This window comes from Myxine glutinosa, chromosome 4 (genome assembly GCF_964187855.1).
Source record: "Myxine glutinosa chromosome 4, kmMyxGlut1.1, whole genome shotgun sequence".
In the NCBI taxonomy this organism is placed as follows: domain Eukaryota; kingdom Metazoa; phylum Chordata; class Myxini; order Myxiniformes; family Myxinidae; genus Myxine; species Myxine glutinosa.
Genome location: NC_136264.1, coordinates 133,811,976 through 133,835,668, shown reverse-complemented (window position 1 = coordinate 133,835,668; position 23,693 = coordinate 133,811,976). Strand labels below are relative to the sequence as shown.

At 44.8% G+C, this 23,693-nt stretch overlaps 1 protein-coding gene and 1 long non-coding RNA gene across 4 annotated transcripts in view; one reads left to right on the top strand and one right to left on the bottom strand.

Annotated features, from left to right (window-relative positions):
* Positions 1-10,597, top strand: part of LOC137425256 (protein NipSnap homolog 1) — a 50,027-nt gene extending 39,430 nt beyond the window's left edge. For both annotated transcript variants that reach the window (XM_068113494.2, XM_068113495.2), the window contains exon 10: positions 9,590-10,597. In XM_068113494.2, the coding sequence (XP_067969595.1) occupies positions 9,590-9,654 (65 nt within the window). In that variant the 3' untranslated portion in view covers positions 9,655-10,597. The remainder of the gene's footprint in view (positions 1-9,589) is intronic.
* LOC137425257 (uncharacterized) overlaps positions 3,045-23,693 on the bottom strand; it is a 37,689-nt gene continuing 17,040 nt past the window's right edge. Inside the window, exons 3-4 of one of the 2 annotated variants that reach the window (XR_010984083.2) lie at positions 20,087-20,194; positions 3,045-3,556 (exon numbers count right to left, since the gene is read on the bottom strand). This is a non-coding gene — a long non-coding RNA (uncharacterized LOC137425257). Of the gene's footprint in view, positions 3,557-5,105; positions 5,427-20,086; positions 20,195-23,693 lie in introns of those variants that run through there. The other variant, XR_013623195.1, reaches the window with a different exon arrangement.

Genomic DNA, 23,693 nt, shown 5'->3' with positions numbered 1-23,693 from the left:
ATCTAACCTGTCTAAAAATAGCATACGCTGCCTCCTTAGCATCATGTGTAACAAACTTAACCTGGCAGGTCCCTATTACATATCGATCTAACAGCTACTCAAAACAGACGGACCATACTGCACTTACCACGGTCAAGCTATGGATCTCTCCTCCCTTCCACACAACAATATTAACATCATTACAAAATAATGATATTGATAATTGTATTAAAAATAATAATAGTAATGATAATTGGCAATAATAATAAGGATAATAACATGATTCCTCCTGGCCACTCCCATACAGAGTGGGTGTTTCTAGTACTATTAATTATCCTTGAAAATAGTTACATAACTGCTCCAATCAAATAGATAAGGCGACATTTGAGTTTCTTGACCCAGAAAACCTATATTTTTACACAAAAATGTACTTTATAGATGCAATAGTTCTTCTTTAATGGCCAAAATTATTCCCACGTTATTGTGGGGTTGGCTGGGGGACAAAGCTTGCACCAAGTCTTTTACAAACCAGCTGACCAGGCCTGACGCTTGACTGAGGTTAGGGCAGGAATTTGGCCACAGCTCCGTAGCTCAACTATGTCAATGACAGTGGAGCAGAAGATAAAAGTGGTGGCTCTGTAGTATGAGACTAAATCAACAACCACAACATTTTCTGGGGGACAGAAACATCTAAGATTACTGAGAGGTACCTGAAAGGGCCTACGGTCACATGCTTCTGCGCCTTCAATGCCAGATGGGGAATGCTAGGGCATTGAGAATGACAACAGCAGGACGGTGATGATCAACGGTGAGCGCTTCCAGGCCATGCTCCAGAAGTTCCATAATGATCTAGCCTAAAAGGTCACCCCAAACCAGCTCAGCATGACCTGGTTTATGCAGGATGGTGCACCCCCGCATACAACTGGTGACACCATCACTTTCCTGCTGCAGCTCTTCAGAAACCGCCGATCTATGTCAACTGCCCTGCTACACGGGATGATCTGAAGCAGGAGGTGTCAGACTACCTCCAGGCAGTGCCACATGAGACCGACAGGAAAGTTGGACAGAACTTTGGAGTCAGGATCAATGCCTGTCTGAACCGTGGAGGGGCACACATCGAGAACGTCAATTACAAGGATTTTACGTAAATGCCAATTTCAGACCTTGGGCTTTCACTAACTCTAGCAATGACTTACTGCAATAGCAATCAGGGATAGAAAATACCATATCAAAAGCTTTCAATAAATGTTTGGTTCACATTCCTGAGGTTTGTTTCTTTTTAAATAAACGTTTAAAGTTGCATCACTCTTTTTGAAACACCCTGCATAAATATATACATATATATATATATATATGTATGTATGTGTATGTACTACTCAAAATAACTTAAGGGTCAAAGGAATTTTTAAAATCATTTTTGTAAGTATGTCTTTTTAAGCCAGATAGGGTTAGAATATCCCCCTTTGGGTTGTCATTTGGAGTATAGACATCACGTTATTATGGGACATGCAATCATTGCACTTATCTTTAGAAACTTTTAAAGTTAACCCAGATTTCCTTTTCATGGATTTGAAGCATTAACTTAGTCAGACTAAACTGACAAACTGCCTCGAAACACCCATTGTGACACCTCATGCACCATTTGCACATGTTTAGCATGAGTGTCATTCCATGCATGCCAATTTTAGCAATAAAATGGCTGAGCATTTTCCATTCATCATCACTTGAAATTTGAAGATGGTTCGACGACAATTCAGCATCCAAGACAGGGGAAGGGCCATTGGCTGGCTACATGATGGACAAACTCAGAGAACTATGGCTCAGCGTCTAAATGTAAGCCAAGGCGTTATCGGCAGACTCTGGCAGAGGTTCAGGACAACTAATGCTGTTCAGAATCGCCCCCGTTCTGGAAGACCCCGATCAACAACAGCACGAGAAGACAGCTTCCTGATGATAACGGCGTTGCGACAGCGCTTTGTGACCGCACGGCATCTTCGGGATCAACTCCGAGCTGCCAGAGGCACCAACGTGTCCGGCCAGACCATTAGGAATCGTCTGCGAGACCGAGGTTTGCGATGCCGGCGTCCTGCAGTCCGACCACCGCTACTTGACCGTCACAGAAGGGCTCGCCGAGATTGGTGCAGACGTCATATCTGGTGGAACCGTGGTCAGTGGGCAGAGACAATGTTCACAGATGAGTCCCGCTTCTCACTCCAGTTCAATGATGGCCGGGCTCGTGTTTATCGTCGTCAAGGAGAGAGATTTGCTGATCTCAACGTTGCTCAACATCTACCATTTGGAGGAGGAAGTGTGATGGTGTGGGCGGTCATATCCATGAACCACAGAACCCCTCTGTACGTCGTCAACGGAAATTTGACTGGTCAGCGTTATCTCAATGAGATTTTTCAACCTCTGGTAATTCCACTTCTGCAGCGGATTGGACCAGGAGCTTGGTTCCAGGACGACAACGCAAGACCTCATCGTGCCAGGGTGGTGACTGACTTCCTGCAGCAGCAGAACGTTCAGCACATGGATTGGCCTGCATATTCACCCGACTTGTCACCCATTGAACATGCGTGGGATGAACTAGGGCGGCGAGTTCGATCACATCACGTCCCTGCCGTCAACCTCCGGCAACTGGCTCAGCGATTAGTCGCAGAATGGCAAGCGATCCCTCAACGTTATTTCCAACGCCTGATGAACAGCATGCGCCAACGTTGTCAAGAATGTGTGAATGCTGACGGTGGCTACACCAGTTACTGAAGCTTCTGCGACTTGTGTGAACATCATTTTGGGGGGTGCATGACTCTTTTTCATCAGGATAATAAACTAGTGTCTCATCAAAAGTTTTTGTTTTGTGTTTTCTGTTCTTGAGCCATCAAAGAATTATTTTATCATTAGTCATCACCATTTTAGCTCATTAGCTTATATTTATATGCACAAATATTTTTGACCCTTAACTTCTTTTGAGTAGTATATATATATATATATATATATATATATATAATTTTTATTATTTATTTTATATATATATATATATACAGGGTGTTTCAAAAAGATGGACCCGATTTGAAATCGCTATAACTCTGCAACCACGAACCGCCCATAAATGAACCTCTTACCACTTGAAAGGGCGGGGCATAGAGTTTCAAGTGACCACCGCTAGATGGCTCTCCCAGCGCACCAACAGCCTCTAGCCTCAGTCCTTCGCAAGATGGCGACCCCGCAACACAAGGCGTTTTGTGTTCTGCATTTCAGCAAGACTGAATCCGTAATTGTGGTGCAGCGTGCGTTTCAACGGCGTTTTGGCATTGATCCGCCAATGCCAAAGAGCATTCGTCGTTGGTACCGACAATTTGAGGAAACAGGCTGTTTATGTAAGGGGAAGAGCCCAGGGCGACCATGCACTTCAGAGGAAAACGTGAGAAGAATTCAAGAGTTTTCTGCGTAGCCCACGCAAGTCCACTCGTCGTGCCAGCCGAGAACTTGCGATCCCTCATACGACTGTCTGGCGTGTGTTAAGGCGACGTTTAATCCTGAGGCCATACCGGTTGCAACTGGTACAGGCTCTTCGTACCTACAGGTGACAAAGGAAAGCATGTAGAATTTAGTGATGCGATGTTACAGAACATGGAAGACGACAGCTTCTTACCGCGTTTGATTTTTAGTGATGAAGCAACGTTTCATCTAAGCGGTAAAGTTAATCGTCACAATGTGCGCATATGGGGACTAGAGAGCCCACACGAAACTGTAGAGCATGAGCGTGATTCCCCGAAAGTGAACGTGTTTTGTGCCGGTTCTCAAATAAAGGTTTATGGCCCTTTCTTTTTCGAGGGAAAAACAGTTACGGGGCAAACCTATCTCGAAATGCTGCAGAACTGGCTCTTTCCACAACTTAATGAAGATTCCGATGACTTCATTTTTCAGCAAGACGGAGCACCGCCACATTGGCACCTGCAGGTTCGACGTTTTCTAAATGACACACTGCCTCAACGTTGGATTGGTCGCATGGGACCCCAAGACTTGGCGCTGCACTCTTGGCCCCCAAGATCCCCAGACATTACACCCTGCGACTTTTTCTTGTGGGGATACGTCAAAGACCGTGTTTTTGTGCCACCATTGGCGACTAATCTGGATGACCTCAAAAACAGAATCACGGCAGCGGTGACTTCAGTGAAAGAACACACTCTGAGAGACGTTTGGGACGAATTCAACTATCGTCTCGATGTTGTCCTGACAGCAGGTGGAGGGCACATAGAGCATTTATAAAATGGTTAGTAAAATTTGATAACTAATTAAACCGTTTGTAAGTTTTTGTGTAATTGTAACATGTTGCCATCGTGAAATATACTGCTTTGAAATTGGGTCCATCTTTTTGAAACACCCTGTATATATATATATATATATATATATATATAATTAACGAACATAACAGCGTGACGAGCGCTGTCCCGATCTCTTGTGGACCGAAGTCCTAGACCAAAGCGTCACCTCCGACCCAAAGGGTCTTCTGGAGGCCTCAGCCCGGCCACTCTGTCAACAGACAGAGATTTATTCATTGGTCCCCATTGGCTAAACATCAAGCAGAGCTGCCAATCCAGATTTCGGGCTTGCCCGATGTATTGATGTTTAGCCAATGGGGACCAATGAATAAATCTCTGTCTGTTGACAGAGTGGCCGGGCTGAGGCCTCCAGAAGACCCTTTGGGTCGGAGGTGACGCTTTGGTCTAGGACTTCGGTCCACAGGAGATCGGGACAGCGCTCGTCACGCTGTTATGTTCATTGATTATTATCCCCGCCGATCGCACCGCACCCCCTGGTTTTGGTTTGCACTGGTGGGAACGATGGTCTGTGTGGCAGACAGGCTGTTGGTTCCTTGCGGGTTATGCGGTATTTACCGTGTGAGACATAATTCGTGGCTGGTGCTCACCATTAAAGCTAGGAGGTGCCTTGATCTCATATATATATATATATATATATATATATATATATATATATATATATATATATATATATATATATATATATATATATATATATATATATTATATATATATATATATATATATATATATAGCTGCAAAAGTAGGTATACAGTAATGAAAAACAAAACGTGCGCACAAAACGTATTTTATTGATTGTACAAGCATATCAATAATAACATATCAATAATAAACATATTAATCCCTCAAATGTTCAAACTGTTTGCCCCCGGCATTCACACACTCCACTAGTCGAGTGTGGACACCCATGCACACTCTGGCACAAAGGTCTTTATCAGCATCAATTTCCTGGCAAGCCTCCCGTATGAACTGAATCATGGCATCAACAGAACGTGGCTTGCATGCGAAAACCCTGTCTTTTACACATCCCCAGAAAAAGAAGTCCATAGGGGTGAGATCCGGCGAACGTGGTGGCCAGTCAACGGCTCCCGACGTCCAATCCACCTGTTGGGAAATTCTTTGTCAAGTAGCGCACGCACAGTGTGCTACTTGACACATGGTAATAATGGTAATGAATAATTATTCATTATTAATAATGTCATTATTACCATTATTAAAATGGTAATAATGATTTTAATGAATTAAATGAATTCTAGTATTAAATGAATCCTAGCACCACTATTATAATACTGGTAATACTGGTATAATCCTTACTGTATACCTACTTTTGCAGCCGCCTGTATATATATTTACCGTCTATATATATATATATATATATATATATATATATATATATATATATATATATACGTATATATATATATATATATATAAAGCAGTAAAGTATGTTTGTTTGTTTGTCCTCTTATAACTTGAGTACTACTCATCGCAGAGCAAAACCAAAGGAATATGCGGAATCAGTATTTATATATATATTTATTTATTTATACATATTTTTATACATATATACAGTCACGTGAAAAAGTAAGTACACCCCATGTAAAGTTTTGACTTTTTCAACATATTTCAACATACAGCTATTTGATCTTCATTTCAACAATATTGATCGATAAAGGTGATATAATATAAGAAATATCATGAAACATTTACATTTTGTAGTCCATTGTATAATTTAAATAAACGTAAATGCAAATTTCGCATGTGGAAAAAGTAAGTACACCCTGACATTTATCACTACTTCAAACACCTAAAATTAGAATCAGGTGCACCAGCTCAGGTGCAAATGATTAGAACATCGTTGGAGAGGATCTTAGAGGAACCTGTCTTATTTAAACCTCAGACATTTAGTTTGGTTTGCTCTTTGTTGTTGAATTGTGCGGAGTCACCATGCCTAGATCAAAAGAGCTCTCTGAGGCCTTCAGAAAGAAGGTGAAAGATGCCTCCGAGTCTGGGAAGGGATTTAAAAAGATCTCCAAACAATTTGAAATCAATCATTCGACTGTCCGGAAGATCATCTACAAGTGGAGAAGATTCCAAACAAGTGCCAACTTGTTCAGGCCAGGCCGCCCCAGCAAGTTCAGCCCGAGAGCACACCGCAAGATGCTGAAAGAAGTCTCGAAGAACCCCAGAATGTCATCACGGGACCTACAGGTAGCTCTTGCCACTGTTGATGTCAAAGTGCACGAGTCTACCATTAGAAAGAGGCTGCACAAATTTGATCTACATGGGAGGTGTGCCAGGAGGAAACCTTTGCTGTCCAGAAAGAACATTAGGGCAAGACTAACGTTTGCCAATGAACACCTAGGCAAAGACCAGCACTTCTGGAACAATGTGCTCTGGACAGATGAGTCAAAGGTAGAGCTATTTGGCCACAGTACCAGAAGACATGTTTGGCAAAAACCAAAGACAGCATTTGACCACAAGGACCTGATACCAACTGTGAAGCATGGTGGTGGAAATATTATGGTTTGGGGCAGCTTTGCTGCATCAGGGCCTGGGCAGCTCACCATCATAGAATCCACTATGAATTCTTCATTGTACCAGAGGGTGCTTGAGGATAATGTGAGGCCATCTTTCGGGAAGTTGAAGCTCAACCGAAGGTGGATCTTGCAACATGACAATGGCCCTAAACATACCAGTAAATACACCAAGGAATGGCTGAAAAGAAAGAAATGGAGGGTTCTGGAATGGCCAAGTCAAAGCCCGGATCTAAATCCCATCGAGATGTTGTGGGGGGATTTGAAACGAGCTGTGCATGCAAGAAACCCCTCAAACATCGCACAGCTGAAAGAATTCTGCATGGAGGAGTGGGCAAAAATTTCTCCCAGTCGATGTCAGAGACTGGTAGACAGTTATAAGAAACGCCTACTTGAGGTTGTTTCTGCCAAAGGGGGCAATACCACCTATTAGAGCCAAGGGTGTACTTACTTTTTCCACAGAAGTAAATGGCATCTCTGTTAATTTTTTGTTGAATAAATTATTGCAAAGTCAAATCTTCATTGTTTTTTGTTTAAATAGATCACCTTTATCTATAGATACTGTTTAAATGAAGATCAACTATTGATATGTCCACATATGTTAAAACGATTTTAAAAAACATTTCATGGGGTGTACTTACTTTTTCCACATGTGAAATTTGCATTTATGTTTATTTAAATTATACAGTGGACTACAAAATGTTAATGTCTCATGATATTTGTTATATTATATCACCTTTATCTATCAATATTGTTGAAATGAAGATCAAATAGCTGTATGTTGAAATATGTTGAAAAAGTCAAAACTTTACATGGGGTGTACTTACTTTTTCATGTGACTGTATGTATGTATGTGTGTGTGTATATATATATATATATATATATATATATATATATATATATATATATATATATATATATATATATATATATATATATATACACACACACACACAATCGTGGCCAAAAACCTTTGTTTTTGATTCAGAACTTAATTTATCCTTTTAAATCAGAAAATGAAAAGAAATGGCATTGAAAAAATTATTGACACACCAGACTTAATATTTGGTAGCACAGCCTATGGACAAAATAACTGCAGTCAAGTGCTTCCTATAGCCATGAATGAGCTTCCTACACCTCTCTTCTGGCAGTTTGACCTACTCTTCTTGTGCAAACTGCTCCAGTTCTCCCAGATTTGAAGGGTGCCTTCTCGCAACTGCTGATTCTTGATCTCCCCACAGGTGTTCAATGAGATATAGATCTGGAATCATTGCTGGTCACTTCTGAACAGTCCAGCGCTTTGTCTTGCACCATTCCTGGGTGCTTTTTGAAATGTGTTTGGGGTCATTGTCCAGCTGCAAGACCCATGACCTTCGACGGAGACCCAGATTTCTGACACTGGGTTGAACATTGCGCTCCAAAATGCCTTGGTGATCTCCTGATTTCATGATGCCATGCACACACTCAAGGCACCCAGTGCCAGATCACTGGCACAGCAACCCCAAAACATCACTGAACCTCCTCCATGTTTGACTGTAGGGAAGGAGTTCTTTTCTTTGAAGGCTCAATTTTGTTTACTGAAAGCATAGAGATGATGTGCTTTACCAAAAAGCTCTAATTTTGTCTCATCTGTCCACAGGACATTCTCCCAGGAGTTTGGCTTGTTCAGGTATGTTTTGGAAAACTCCAGTTGGGCTTTCTTATGTCTCTCTCTCAGCAGTGGGGTGTCCTACCATAGAACCCCCTTTAATTGAGTTGGTGACGGATGGTGCGAGTTGAAACTGTTGTAACTTGTGTCTGAAGGTCAGCTTGAATCTGTTTGGCAGTTGATTGAGGTGCTTTCTCCACCATTCGAACAATCATTCGCTGCAGTCTTTGATGAAGTTTTCTCTTGCGGCCACTTCCAGGGAGGTTGTCTACAGTGCCATGGGCCTTAAACTTCCTCATAACATTGCGTAGGGTGGACACAGGAACACCAAGGTCTCTGGAGTTGGACTTGTAGCCTTGAGATTGTCCATGCTTGGCTGCAATCTTGTGTCTGACCTCTTCAGACAATTCTCTGTTTTTCTTTCTTTTCTCCAAGCTCATTGCGGTACACACAGTGACACAAAACAGCAGAATGACTCCTTTTGTCTGTTCAAACTGGTTGAATGAGTGATTTTTATATTGCAGGCACCGGCAACTCACCATAGGTGAGTTCAATTCCAAAGCAAAGGAGAATTGCCTGCTTGAAATCTAATTATTTCTAACAACTTCTAAAAGGTGCCAATAAGATTGTCCGAGCCGTTTTAGCATTTCTGTGTGGAATAAGCTTCGATTTAAGTAATTTTTACAGCTTTTTTTTGTTTTGTTCCACTGCAAACCAAAGAAATACAAATGTGGATGCCAAAATATATTTTTTATTTCAACAATTTTCTGGAAGAAATGGTGCATTATTTGAAAAAGTGCAAGGGTACCAATAGTTTTAGCCACGACTGCATGTAGTTTGCACACAGACATTTGCTATTTTGGAATAAGGTGGCTGCAAACATAACGTCCTAGAGTTGAAATGTCTCCACAATTTTTATTTTTTTTGTATGGAGTTGGTCCTGCAAGGAATTAAACTCTCCCTACATCAAAATATTTGTGTGGGTAAAGGGTAGAGCCAGGATTATTTGATGTTCTTCATCCTTTGTATTACTCACCTAACCATCAGCTCTCCCCCGCTGCCCCTTTAATGTTTCCTTCCAGAGGCAATGATTCAGCACATGGAGTCTCGAATATTAATTCCTCTGAAGGTTTCTCAGCTGCAGTGATGAACGCATCTTCTACCCATTACGTTGCCTCGTGTAAGAACCTCGGTTTCGTTTGCATCATATTTGACTAGGTTCTGTTCCCATCATCTCACCTTGTTCCTCTCGCACCGCTTCTCATCTCGACAGGGTGATCAAAAAGTATCGAGTAAAGGGTATGACCCCGGGTCTACCGGCGACCGGCACGTGATGCGCCAACCCAGTTGCTTCAATCGTTTATTTCACCAATTTTATCTTCCCTGCCCTCAGAGGTGCTTCACCCCAATGTCGGAATAATCGGCGACGCGCTTCGGACACATTCTCGCATCTAAATCATCTCGATAGCACTTGTGCACTTCTCACCGTTCATCCGGCGAGACGTTCGGCCTCCGTCAGCCACGTTTATCATGCTAATTTGAAAAAGAAAGTAGGAACAATCAAAGAACGTGAGAGGGCAAAGCAATAAGTTTCCCCAATTTTAGTTGGCACTTTGGGATCACCCTGTACATAATCTTTTAGCAATCCTATCACATTTGCATCAAATGCCTGGGTTTTTTTTTAAAGCACGGTGTTAATGTGTATTTGTTGTAATGGTACACTGTTTGAGTGTAACCAGCACGTGTGCGAGTTCGGCTGCTTGGTTGTGCGAGTGCTGTTGTTTTTCTTTTCTGAGCCAGCTGATTAAATCCTTTGCCAACGAGTGCCTGCTGTGCCTTCAGAACGAGCGATGACGTGTCCTCAGACCGTTGCTCGAAAGTGCATTGGGTACACTATCATGGAAATGGTGGCTTTGCTCAAGTTTACGTCGACCCTTCATGTCCGTGCACAAAACGCTGTGGTTTGAGACTGATGCGTTCTCACTACACCGAGTTAATTGTGTGGACATGTACAATAATTGGTCATTGTTACAGCAGTTGTGAAACTGAAATAGGAGTTTAATGTGTGAAATAAAGTTGAAGTAAGGTTATATTTTGTTTTTGTTGGTTTTTCTTTCATTGTGGAGTGCGGTAACCCATCCGACTCTATCTTGTTATTAACAAGGCAAACTATTCCTTTTTTCTTTTCTTTTTTCCAAGATCTCTAAACTTATTTTGCAATTTCTTACCTATCTTGTTATTTCATCAGCATGCAGCACAACATCCTTGTTCTGTGCACATGGAATAAAATAAAATAATTTAAGGCCCACAGAGGAGCTTGTACATGAATTACGTGGCATGGCCCTAGTTTCAAGTGCCTCGAGTTTCAAGTTTTCCAATAATGATGGATTTCCACATTTATTTATTTGCGAGCAAATTCCCCCCGTCGCTTCACTGACGGGTATACTGAGAGAGGGGAGAGGGGGGTGTCGCTTCACCACACGTCACTATACATTCCAGGAGGGGAGGGGGAACAAGAGGGCACAGCGATGCCTCTATGATAGTGGAAAATTTTCAATGTAAATGTATGAAAATATTAATATTGTTACAGTTGCGGGTTTTGGGGTCCACTACGAGGAGGAGCCTCAATTCCTCCCAAACTACCGGGCCTGAAGGCCACCAAGCGCAGATAACTCCGTGATCCGGCAGGTTGCTAATCAACCACGAACACCAATTCGTCCACCAAATCTCCCAGGGTCCTCCATCTAATTACCATTTACCTGGGGATAATGTGGCTTTCCAACCTTTCGGTGCATACTGATCTTACGTTTAATCAGATGCAGCCGAGTGAAACTGCCAGTACGCACCGGATATCAAATGGAGTCAATCAATCGGTGGAAACTGAAATGTCCTGGCTAACGACTAGTATGGACTATGCTACCCCAATGAAGGAAAAGACAGGCCCAGGAAGATTGGAAATACAAGTGAATTTAAGGATAAGTATTCACAGGGGAGCAAGGAAAGGTATGTGATACATTTAACAATCAGGGTTTATTCACAAGGTAGTACAACAGGGCAAAGAGTTGTGTGGTGCGGCATAAACAAACAATAGGGGTATCCATGTGTTCCGATATGTACAAACCAAAAGAGACACAGGGCAAGTTTTTACCTGACTAGTTATCCCACTTGAAACAGGCTTGCTAACATAACATTGGTGCCAATTCAGGGGAGAGAGAGAGAGAGAAGAGGAGACGAGACGAGAGGAGAGGAGAGGAGAGGAGAGGAGAGAGAGAGAGAGAGAGACTGGTCCGACCTCTATCTCACTGCGCGAGGGCTGACGATCCGTTTGCCATTTCACGTTTGCCCTTCACGTGACTCGTGGTGGTCCCTCTCGGCTCTCCCCCCGTTGGTATTTTTGTGCACATAAGATTGTTCACGGTTCTGTTTAAATATTATTTAAATATGTATAACCTTTCCCCTTCAGTGTTTTACTCAGTGGTATTTTACAACACGCTGTTTTTCTTCCTATTTAAAAGGCTTTTCTCAATTTCCTCTCCAACTCATTCCACCTCAAAAAAAAGAAATTCAATATCTTATACGTCTCCCTCACTACATGGTCTAAATTCACATTCATTCCATCCCTCCTCCATCATTCTGAACCGGATTGCTAACTTGAAAATCACAACAAACCCAATTTGTTTTCAATGTTCGTCTTTCATTAATCATCCACTTTCTAAACTCCCCTCTTGCCCCTCCCATCCAAATCCCTCCCCTTGCACCTACACTCCTAAACTCCCCCCTTGCCCCGCCACTCTTAAACTCCCCCCCTACCCCTCCACTCCTGAACTCCCCCCTTGCCCTTCCACTCCTGAACTCCCCCCTTGCCCTTCCCCTCCTAAACTCCCCCCTCACTCCTCCCCTTCAAAACTCCCCCCCAACCCCTCCCATTCAAATCTCCCCCCATACCATTCCTCTCCAATTCTCCCTCCTCCCCCCTCCTCCTCAAAGCTGCCTCCTTCCCACTTCGTCTCCCTTCTATCTCATACCTCCACCCCCCCCCAACCTTCTTCTTTCCTCTGCCCCCCCCCTCAAACAACCCCTCTTTGTGCCTCATCCCTTCACCTTCAAACCTTTCATCCTCCTCATCCTTCCCTTTCTTGGAACTCTTCTGCAATCGCTGACACACTAACAACTGCTCTCCCTACCTCCCCCTCTCATCCTTCATCTTACCCTACTCCTCCCCTCCCCTGTCCTGTACCCGATGCTCCCCCTCTCTCTTCATTAACGGTATGGACCTCAAACATCCGGGGCCTTCGCTCAAACCTGACTGATCTCTCCATACAGGTTGCTTCTGACAATCCAGACTTGATCTGCTTAACAGAGACTTTCCTCCTTCAAGATGTCTCTGATTCCTTAATATCTCTTCCTGGTTACTCCCTCCTCCGGTATGATAGACCTGAGCCTCGGCCTGGTGGTGGGGTGGCTATCTTTATCAAAAACTCTCTTCCTCACTCTCCTTGCACTGCCCTCTCTCCTCCTCACCCCCAGGAGTACCTCTGGCTACGGCTTCCTCTCCGCTCCCACCTTTTGTTCATATGTGTTCTGTACCGTCCCCCAAACAGTGATGACTCCATCTACATTTCACTGTCTGACAACATGGACCAACTTCTATCCACTCATCCCAACTCTCTCTTCCTCATATGTGGTGACTTCAATTGTCATCATGCCACCTGGTTGGGTGTGGGTTCCTCTCTCACCAGTCATGGCACCTCAGCAAAGGACTTCTGTGACTCACTGGCATTGACACAATCTGTCAATTTCCCGACCCGGATCTCAGCCAATGGAGTATCTTCTCTTCTAGACTTGGTTATGACTAACTTCCCTGCTAATGTCTGCTGCTCTTCTTCTGCTCCAATCGGTTCTTCTGATCATGTGCTTGTCAAAGTGGACATCTCTCTGGCCATTCTCAGAGAGCCTCCTCAGCGTCGACGAGTCTGGCATTTCACTCAGGCCGACTGGGACGGTCTTCAAGCAGCCATCAATCGTCTGGATTGGTCTCCCATCTCCACTGCCTCTGACATCAATTCTTCCTGGGAATTCTTCCAAAGCAAACTGATCTCTCTCATGCACAGATTTATCCCATCTCGCCTTCAGTTGTCTTACCCTTCCTCCCGTCCATGGTACACTGAATCTTGTGGTGAGGCATTTGCCCTGAAACAACTTGCCTTTGCCTCTTGGAAGGCTAATCCAACTGAAGGAAATCTCAGTTCCTTCCACCAAGCTCGGAACAAGTGTGTGTCTACCCTCAGGAGTGCCAGGAAGCACTATCTCTCCTCACTCAAGAATGAACTCTCAAACCTGTCTCCTTCCTCCAAATCCTGGTGGCGTCTGGTCAAATCCGTTTCTGGTGTTTGTTCCCCCTCCATCCCCTCCCTTACCTCAAATGGCCACACAGTTGACATCGCACGTGACAAAGCCGAATGCCTCAACTCTGTGTTTGCCTCAAAATCCTTAGTCCCAAACCCATCTCTCTCTGTTCCCACCTTTCCCAGTCGAACCAAACTGCTCCTGGACTCTGTGACCTTCTCTCCTGACAAGGTGGAGGAGTTTTTGTCAAACCTCGACTCTGATTCTGCAACTGGACCAGATGGCATCAGCCCACGGGTCCTAAAATCCTGCTCTGCCGCTCTATCTCACCCTCTCTCTGTTCTTTTCACCCTATCCTTTGCTCAAGGTCATCTGCCAGCATCCTGGAAATCAGCAAACATTACCGCTTTACACAAAAAAGGTGCAAAAACAGATCCTTGCAACTACAGACCAATCAGCCTGCTCCCAATTATCAGCAAAGTCATGGAATCCATCATTGCTTCAGATATGAAATCTTTCCTCTTCTCCAATGGCTTGATCTCTGATCATCAATTTGGTTTCAGACCAGGTCACTCTACTCTGGACATGCTGCTTCTGCTGTCTCAACAATGGATGGAGGTCTTCAATGCCAAACAGGAAATCAGAGCTGTCTCCCTTGACATATCACGTGCCTTCGATACGGTCTGGCACCCAGCTCTGCTCACCAAACTCTCCTCCTATGGTATCCATGGAAATCTCCATGCATGGCTTGCGGACTTCCTCTCTGGTCGTAGTCAACGTGTGGCCCTGAATGGATTTCTCTCATCTCCCCTTCCCGTTCAGGCTGGAGTTCCCCAAGGCAGTGTGCTGGGCCCTGTGCTTTTTCTGGTCTTTATCAATGATCTCTCCGACTCTCTGGAAAATCCTCTGTATCTCTTTGCTGATGACTCCACTCTCTGCCGCTCCATTCCTCTTCCCTCAGATCGGCAGTCTGCAGCCTCCTCACTCTCTGAAGACCTGGACAAAATCACAGACTGGTCAAACATGTGGAACATGTCTTTCAATCCTGACAAATCTCACACTCTTACTATGTCTCTCCGAAAAGATCGACTGGACAACCCTCCCATCTACTTTCTCAACAATCCTCTCCAAGAAGTTCTGTCGCTCAAGCTTTTGGGTCTCACCATCTGCCATGATCTTTCTTGGGAAAACCACATTTCCAAGCTGGCCTCCAAAGCCAGTCGCCGACTGGGCATCCTCCGTCGTGCGAAGTCCTTCCTAGGCACACCTGAGCTCCTCACCACATACAAGGCTTTCATCCGCAGCTCAATGGAATACTGTTCTCCCCTATGGGCTGGTGCTCCTGCCTCACACCTGGCTCGGCTTCACGCTGTTGAATCCAAAGCTTTCAGAATCATTGGAATCTCCCGCGATGAAGCTATCTCTGAGGGCCTTTCACTCACTCACCGCAGGCAGGTAGGTGGTCTTTTTGTCTTCTACCGACTCCTCTCCGGCCTTGCTCCCCCAGCTCTCTCTGTGCTCTGTCCCCCAAATATTCCTACAGGTCGCACAAGATCTGCCAGCCACCCTCTGATGGTTAAACTGCCGAAATCTCGGCTCTCTGCTCACCTTCACTCTTTCATTCCTCTTTTCTCCCACCTCTGGAACAAACTCCCACACTCACTTCAATCACACTCCTCCCTCCAGGTCTTCAAAACAGCTGTTCACCACCATCTCTTATCTTCCCCCATCTAAAACCTTGATCTTTTCTACCCCCACTAATTCACCCCAGATCCACCTTGTTTGAAATTCCAACTTCTTTCCTGGAAGTCTTGGCAGTGTCCATATGTTTTATACCTCTCCCACCCCCCCCCCCTTCCCATGCCTCCCCCCCAAAGCCCTCTCCCTCCCACAGTTCTCTCGATGTCTCCATGTCTCTCGGTCCCTGCTCTCAAATGTTGTGTTTGTGTCCTTCCCCCTCTCTCCCCATCTTGTCTACCGCTCCCGATGTTATTTGTTTTGTGTGTCTGTTTGTCTTTCTGTGTGATTAATGTTCGCTCTTTCACGAGCCTCGATCTTGTATACAAAAAAAAAAAAAAAAAAAAAAATCCCTTCGCTTCCCTGAGCTATGGGAGAGGCAAGAGGGAACAAAACTAATTTAGCTCCTTTGATATAGACTGGGTTTCTACTGATTCTCGAGTCTGCTCCCAGCTCTCATTGTTCGTTCAGCGCCCAGTTCAGCACCCTCATCTCTGCTCGTCCACCTCCCTGTCTGGAACTTCATCTAGACTCGAACTGCTCTCAGCCACTCCATCTGATGAACCCAGTCGTACTTGAACCAACTCTACTCTTTAGCTTAACCCACAACCAGAACCAGTCATACTGACTGATCATGTCATTTTATCTGCCTGGAGAGAGGAGGGGTTCGGCAGGGATCTGGGGGTCACACCTCGCCTCTTCCAGCCGTGGACACGGTTCACCTGCCACCCTCTTTAGTACTGTCGCGGCACGTCCAATGTCCCAGACGAGCCTCCTGATGTCATCCTCACCGCGAGTCTGTTGTCCTTGTATCATCTGCAGTGTGTCTTTCTTCACTTAACCACCTCTCCAGCTCTTCACTTAACATGGGGGCAGACTTGTTTTGCTCCACGTTTGTTGTGCGAATGTGTGCCAAGAACCCAAATGGCTTGGTTGGCAAATGCAGGGTCGTTGCTGATCACAGGAAGTCACGGGAAAGTTAGCGCACTTTTGCACTCACCACCAGCGAGGCTTGAAGGTCACGGAACAGAGTGCATGATCACCATGGTGTCCTTCATACTGTTGACGGCAGTTTGAAGGTGCAGGCAGGTTCCTTGATTGCGGTGGTTGAGTATTGAATGTATTGAGGTGGAAGGATTGTAATTGAGCTGGCGTGGTTGAGCTGTGGTGATGAATAAAAGTGCGATGTTGGCTGCTGATTTGTGTTGTGGAGGAAGGCGGTTGTGGTATGGTGAGGTGGAAATGGTTGGTAGTTGTGGTTGATGGTTAGTTGTGGTTGATGTGGGTGGTGGGGGAGATGGTAGTGGTTAGTTGTGGTTGATGTGGGTGGTGGGGGAGATGGTTGGAAATTGGCGCACATATTTGAATGCGATTTTGGTGCACATATGCAAATGAGGACCTACTTTGCTGCTCTTCTTCACTGATCTTCCACATTACCTCGAGGGGGATAGCACTTTGCTTTGAAGCAAGAAAGATAGGAAATCCCTAGCTAATCCCACAAAATGCACATTGGCCATGAAACCCACTACACAAAAGGGAGGCCTATCTGAAACATTTAATAATGAAATAACTAACTGGGGAACCTGTATGTTGTATGCCATTGCCTGGGGAATGACGGTTCTGAAACAGTCACAATCTTATTATAATTCACCAAATGTCCGTCCGTCTGTTCGAAGGTACCGCAAAAACGGCTCAACCGATCGAAACGATATTTTGTGTGGGTAATCCTGGGATATCCAGGAGTAAAATAGGCTATTTAGTTTTTCCAATTTCAGCTTTGGTCTCCAGTATTCTCAGGTTTGAACTCCCGCATAACATTCACATTCGCAAAACGTCCATTGTGACGATGTTCTCATTGTGACGATGTATGTGTTCATGGTAGTGTTTGACGTGACGGTGTGAACGTAATTTCGTAATGTTTTTCGTTTCGTAATCCTTTAATGGTGGTTCAATCCTTTAATGGACGTTTTGTAGCGGTTACCGCTGGATGCACACAATCGCCTTGCACCGGCCAGAACACGGTCAGACGCGCCTCTCCCGGGCATGCCCGGACTCACTGTTCCCGGGCACGCCCGAACCTCCCGGGCACGTCTTCCCGGGCACGGTCTCGTCTTTCCCGGGCATGCCCGCTCTCGCCTTTCCAGGGCTCGCCCAGAGCGTCCGGGCATGCCCGCTATCGCCTTTCCAGGGCTCGCCCAGAGCGTCCGGGCATGCCCGCTATCGCCTTTCCAGTGCTCGTCCAGAGCGCCCGGGCACGCCCAGCCTCGACTTGCCAGGCCGCAGCCAAACACGCCCGGGCAGGTCCAGACTCGCCTTTCCAAGGCTCGCCCTTGATACCCGGGCATGCCCGGTATAGCTTTTGCCGGGCAAACTTCCCGACATAAATGTGTATATATATTGCTGCCCGATAAACGGGCTTTTCAGAGTACCCGAGTGTGATACATTTATTAAACCTACTCGGACGAATTTCCATCTTTGGTCGCGTCAATTCTTTCAACTCGCGTTGGAGCCCAGCTCCTTCAGTTTAATGTTTAATGAACGTTTAATGCCCTTCGATGTCCGGGGCCGCACGCGCTACACTGGACGGGCCAGCGTGTACCTTGCCCTTCGCCGTCGGGCTCGGGTAAACCGCCGAACCCCATCCGTGATGGGGACTGGGGCTTGAGACAGTGTCCTTCATTAAAAGTATAATAAACGCCGTCTCCATCGATCTTGCCAAGGCCGTAACAGCTGTAACGTTTAATCTCTACATGAGAGAATTCCACATAGCTATTTGGGCGGTGAATACGCTAACAGATCGCTGTCTCCATCGATCACTAACAGATCGCTGTCTCCATCGATCTTGCCAAGGCCGTAACAGCTATCGGCTCAAAATAATTTTAACTGTTGATTTGGTACAGTTACACGTATCGGGAATTTGGTACACGTATCGGGAGTACATACGACATAGCGATTGTGACCACGATTATCGATCACGATTCACGATCATCACGATCATAGTGTATCGATCACGATTTGAAACACGATGGAATGATATTTACCGATATGAACAGTGATGTGGCTTTTATTGAAATTCTAAAGATACTTTTTAGATTTTGATGATTTGCGTGTGATATGATTCAACGGATGTTTATATTAATCATTTAAAATAAAATAAAAACCTTCAATTTCTGATATTTTTCCTTTTCATTTGGGCTTCCCAATTGAAGCCCCGCCCATAGGGCGGGTACCGTTGCTAGTATTTTCCAATTCTCTCTTGAACTCGCAGTTCACTTGTCCTGTTGTTTTACTCGTTCTAAACCTCCTGTTATATTCGTCGTTGTTTTAATTAAATCTTTAATTTATTTTTCCTTTCTAACTCTGGATGATTTCCCCACAGAGAACCCAGTCGTGGCCAGAGAAGCGTTTGTGGCGTTCCCGCTGGTTAATTCTTTTCATTTCACTCAGTGAAGTTACACTTTCGGCACATTCCTTAATATTTTCTTCACTCAATATAATTGTCCAAACAGTAAAAGTTAAGTTTAATGCTTTGGCAATTTCACATTTTGTGTAAATATGGAGAAAGAGGGATCACAGCCTTGCTTGCTGAAAGTAAATATGCTTAGATGTATAATATAACCATTCCTTTCAAGCCGTGCAATGCATAGGAGGTGCCAATGCAGTTTCATTGGCTAAGGAGTACAATCCTGGACACGTCGCCACTCCAATGCATGATACTTGAATGGCTTATTACCCCAGTAAGCTGGTATTTTTTTGCTAACCTCAGAGGGATGACAAGGTGAGTCAACCCACCCGCTGTTATTTAAATGGCACGACAGGTGCTCAAACTGAAAACCTTAAGTTATTTAAGCCAGCCACTTTAAACATTAAGTTAACACCAGGCATCACTCAGTTATAGGAATCGTTACTTTCTAAATTTTTCAGATTTCACTCCAGATCGACACTTATTTAGTCCACATGCACCAATCCTCAAATCCGGAGACAGATTTTGATTGGATACTTTAATTAGTCCATGAGAGTACATCGTGGATCCAAGGCTCAGGCATTTTTGAACAGGCCAGACAAAAATGGCAGCTTAAGACCCCTGCTAGGGGAAGGTTGGCCAACAATGGATGAGCCTTTTTTTGTTTTTGTTCATGAGTATCCCGTTAATTATCTTAAAAAGTGGTGCTTGCATGCACTCCCTTTGAGTTCCCTTGGTATGCATGCAAAGTTTTGAGCCGCTAGGTTTCATGGTTTTGAAGTTATGGAGGAGAAACACACACTTACCCCTTTCCCACTCACCAAACCTGATATCCTCTCCAAATCCACAGCTCTACCACTTAAAATCCCAAATGGGACTTTTTACAAACTCAAGTCAGACATCAAAGTGAGGTGTTAAGAAGAAGCCGTTCTCGGTTCCTGATTGCATAACACAACTTGACTTTGTTGTCATTTAGAACGAGTGATCGGGTTGGCAAGCTTCACGATGAATGCCTATCACATGAAATGCGTACCATAGTGACTTCTTTGCTGTTTTCTTCCCAAGTCCTTATATATTTAATAAGATGGAGGTGACCAAGGTCCAGCTGACTGCTGGAAAGAAGAGCACCAGCATGTAGAACCTGGCGAGGAAAGAGAGTGCAGACCTTGTGTCAATACTATACTTTGGAATTTGCTTCTAATTGTTCATTATCTCCATACTTAAATAATTGGTTCAGAATGTATTTTTATGGTGAATTCTTGCAATTTTATCCTGGTGTCATGTCACCATGTTCTTCCTAGCATGCTCAGGGACCTGTTCCCCAAGGTTTGTGTGTTTACTGATTGTTTCCTCAGATTTGACAATACAGAGCGATCGCCCTATGATTGACCTAGCATCCTCTGTTGTCAACCTGTGCACACTGCATACTCTTGACAAAATCGAAATGGTCTAAGGCCGTGGTTCTTAACCGGAGTTCAACCAAACCCCAGGGGTTCAGTGAGTCAGTCTCAGGGGTTCGGCGGAGGTCCTCCGAAACGTATTGCCATTTGTTTTTTTGTTTGTTTTTAGTTTGTATCAATTTTGAATATATGTGTAATTAGGCTTATTATTAATATTGTCGCGCAACTCCGATTAACACCAGAGTTGCGGATGCCGATCACGAAGGCTTTACTCCCGAGGCGAAAACTCAATGGCGGATTCCAAAACCAAAAGCTCGGATCTCGCGGAACGCGCAATGGCGTTCGGCAACTGGCATTCGGCAACTCCCTATGGCTCAACTGATCTCCTGCGAACTGCAATGGCGTTCAGCAACTGCTCTGGATCAACTGCCAACTCTGCCCATGCGCACCTCAGACGAACTCGTCCGAAAATGGCGCTCGGCCCTCGTTAATATCGATCTTCTTCGTGACGTCAGCCCTGGCATGCTGCCAACCAATCAGAGCCTCCACCGACTCGCCGGCTCGCCCACTGCACCACTCCCACTCTCGTTCTCTGTTCCTTGTGTTATAGCACGTGCTATGCGAGGTGGATAGGCCTCTCGGAGGTGCAAATGGCGGCGGCCATTATCGGCGGTGTCCTGGCCTGATTTCTTCCTAAGTCCTATCAGGGGGGAGGGCGTTATTTAGTGATGTACTAAGGGATCCGTCGGAATGTCTATGTGGTGTGCGGTGCCAAAAGGGACAGAGGTTTGGCCAACCAGGTGAGATGTACAAGGGCTCTACTCTTCAATCCCTACACTACTTATCACTCGAACCTCATGGTAGATTCACAATTATACATCTTACCCGACAAAACGCCTACACATGAACTTATTACAGGTAGTTGTCCTTACCGCGACATTTCGAAGCATGTTACCTACTCAGTTCTACTCTGCTCTACATATCACTACCCAAATTCATAACAATATTATTATTATTTTGCTATGTATGTTACGAACGAATGGAAATGTTATTTGTAATTGTATTCCCATCCCATTCATGGTTTCTCTGGTCTGTGTTTTAGATAAGTTGTTTCACACTGACTGTAGTAAGTTGAATCAATGAGCAACTTGCTAATTATTCTGTTGATGGTGCTTACTTGCTTACTTACTTACTGGATTTTGGACTTTGCAGGTGTTCGGAAATTCCAGTGAATAGCCTCGATTAGCTTGCCATGTGCCGTGCGTCATTGGTCGCGCCTTACTTTGGAGTTACTGATTAATTGAAAAGTAAGTTGGAAATGTTTGTGGATATGCAGGGCAGGTTCAGAGTTATATTAAAGTCAAAAGTGGATGGTGATTATAAAATATGATTGAATTACTCAGAAAATTAGGTGGAGGTGATATAACTCCTTTGGTCACAATTCAAAACTAACAATTAACAGTTTTCTATGTAATATTATAATGGGATTTGAGGTGACAGAGTTGAGTAGATAATAAATCCCGTCATCGTAACTATAAGTTATGTTTTCTTCGTTAAAATTTCTCAGTTTTCAGAGGGGTACTGATTATATTTAAGCATGTTCCTTTTTAAATTTTTGTCATATAATTATTTGCCCTAACTCAATTAAGATCAGTTTGTTACTTTTTTTTTTTTTGCAGTTTGTCGAGCAAAAAAAGGAAGTGGTCGGAGGATTACGTGCGGTACGGGTTCACGTGTTTGACGGAACGGGACGGAAGTCAGCGTCCTCAATGCATGCTTTGCAATGTCAAGTTGAGCAACTCCAGCCTAGCACCAGCAAAACTACGGGAACACTTCAAAAAACTGCACGGCGAGGGGCAGTACAAAGACGCAACGCTGGATGAATTCAAATTGAAGAGAGTCCGATTCGACGCAAGTGCTGCGTTGCCCACTCTCGGCTTCGTTCCAATTGACAAACCGATCCTCACCGCGTCGTATGAAGTTGCGTACCTGATCGCAAACCAGGGCAAACCGCACACCATTGGCGAGACACTCATCAAACCGGCCGCGTTGAAGATGGCCAACATCATGCTGGGAAAAGCTGCTGAAAACAAGTTGTCTCTCGTTCCACTCTCAAATGACACCATCAGATGCAGAATCGACGACATGAGCGACGACATCTTCGCCCAGGTAGTTGCAGATTTAGTCGCGAGCCCGACGAAATTCAGCCTTCAACTCGACGAGACCACTGACGTTTCGAATTTGAGCCAGCTCATCTTATTTGGGCGTTATGTCAAAGGAGACGAGATCAAGGAAGACATTCTGTTCTGCAAGCCTCTCACAACAACGATGAAGGCAGCTGACGCGAAGAAGCATGTGGACGACGTCTTCAGAAGCAACGGCCTTTCGTGGAACATGGTGTCTGCAGTTTGCTCGGACGGAGCTCCAGCCATGCTGGGATGCAACTCCGGTTTTGGAGCGCTGGTGAAGGCCGATGCACCACACATCATCGTCACGCACTGCGTCCTGCACAGACACGCGCTGGCATCAAAAACATTCCCTCCAAAACTGGCCAATGTTCTGAAAATCGTCGTTGAAACTGTGAATTACGTGCGAAGCCGTGCTCTGAATCATCGCATCTTCAAAGAGCTGTGCAATGAAATCAGCTCTGAATTGGAAGTCCTTCTCTACCACTATAACGTTCGATGGTTATCACGAGGGAAGGTAGTGAGCCGTGTTTTGCCTTGCGTGTAGAATTAGCCCTGTTTTTGCGAGAACACCAGCATTGCCATGGAACGCACTTCCAAGAGTCAGAGTTCATCCTCGCCTTGACGTACTTGGCTGACATCTTCGACGCACTCAATCATCTCAATTGCCAGATGCAAGGCGGTGGAGTGAATGTCATAGAATCTGAAAAAAGCTGAGCGCTTTCCGAAAGAAGTTTCCGTTGTGGAGGCGGCGAACAAAGAACGACAACTTCGCGAACTTTTCGCTACTGGACGAGTGCGTGAGCGGGATCAAAGATGAGTGAAGTTGGAGGCACTGCTGTACCGTGGGAGCTGAAGCAAGCGATTGCCACGCACCTGGATGAGCTGGGAAAGTCATTCGACGGCTACTTCCCCGACCAAGAGCAATACCCAGCATGGGTGCGGCAGCCGTTTACTTTCGACGTTGCAACGGCAGAGGTCAACAACCAATACTTTGACGACCTCATCGAACTTCAGCAGAGCCAGACTCAACAACAACTCTTCGGCACAACAA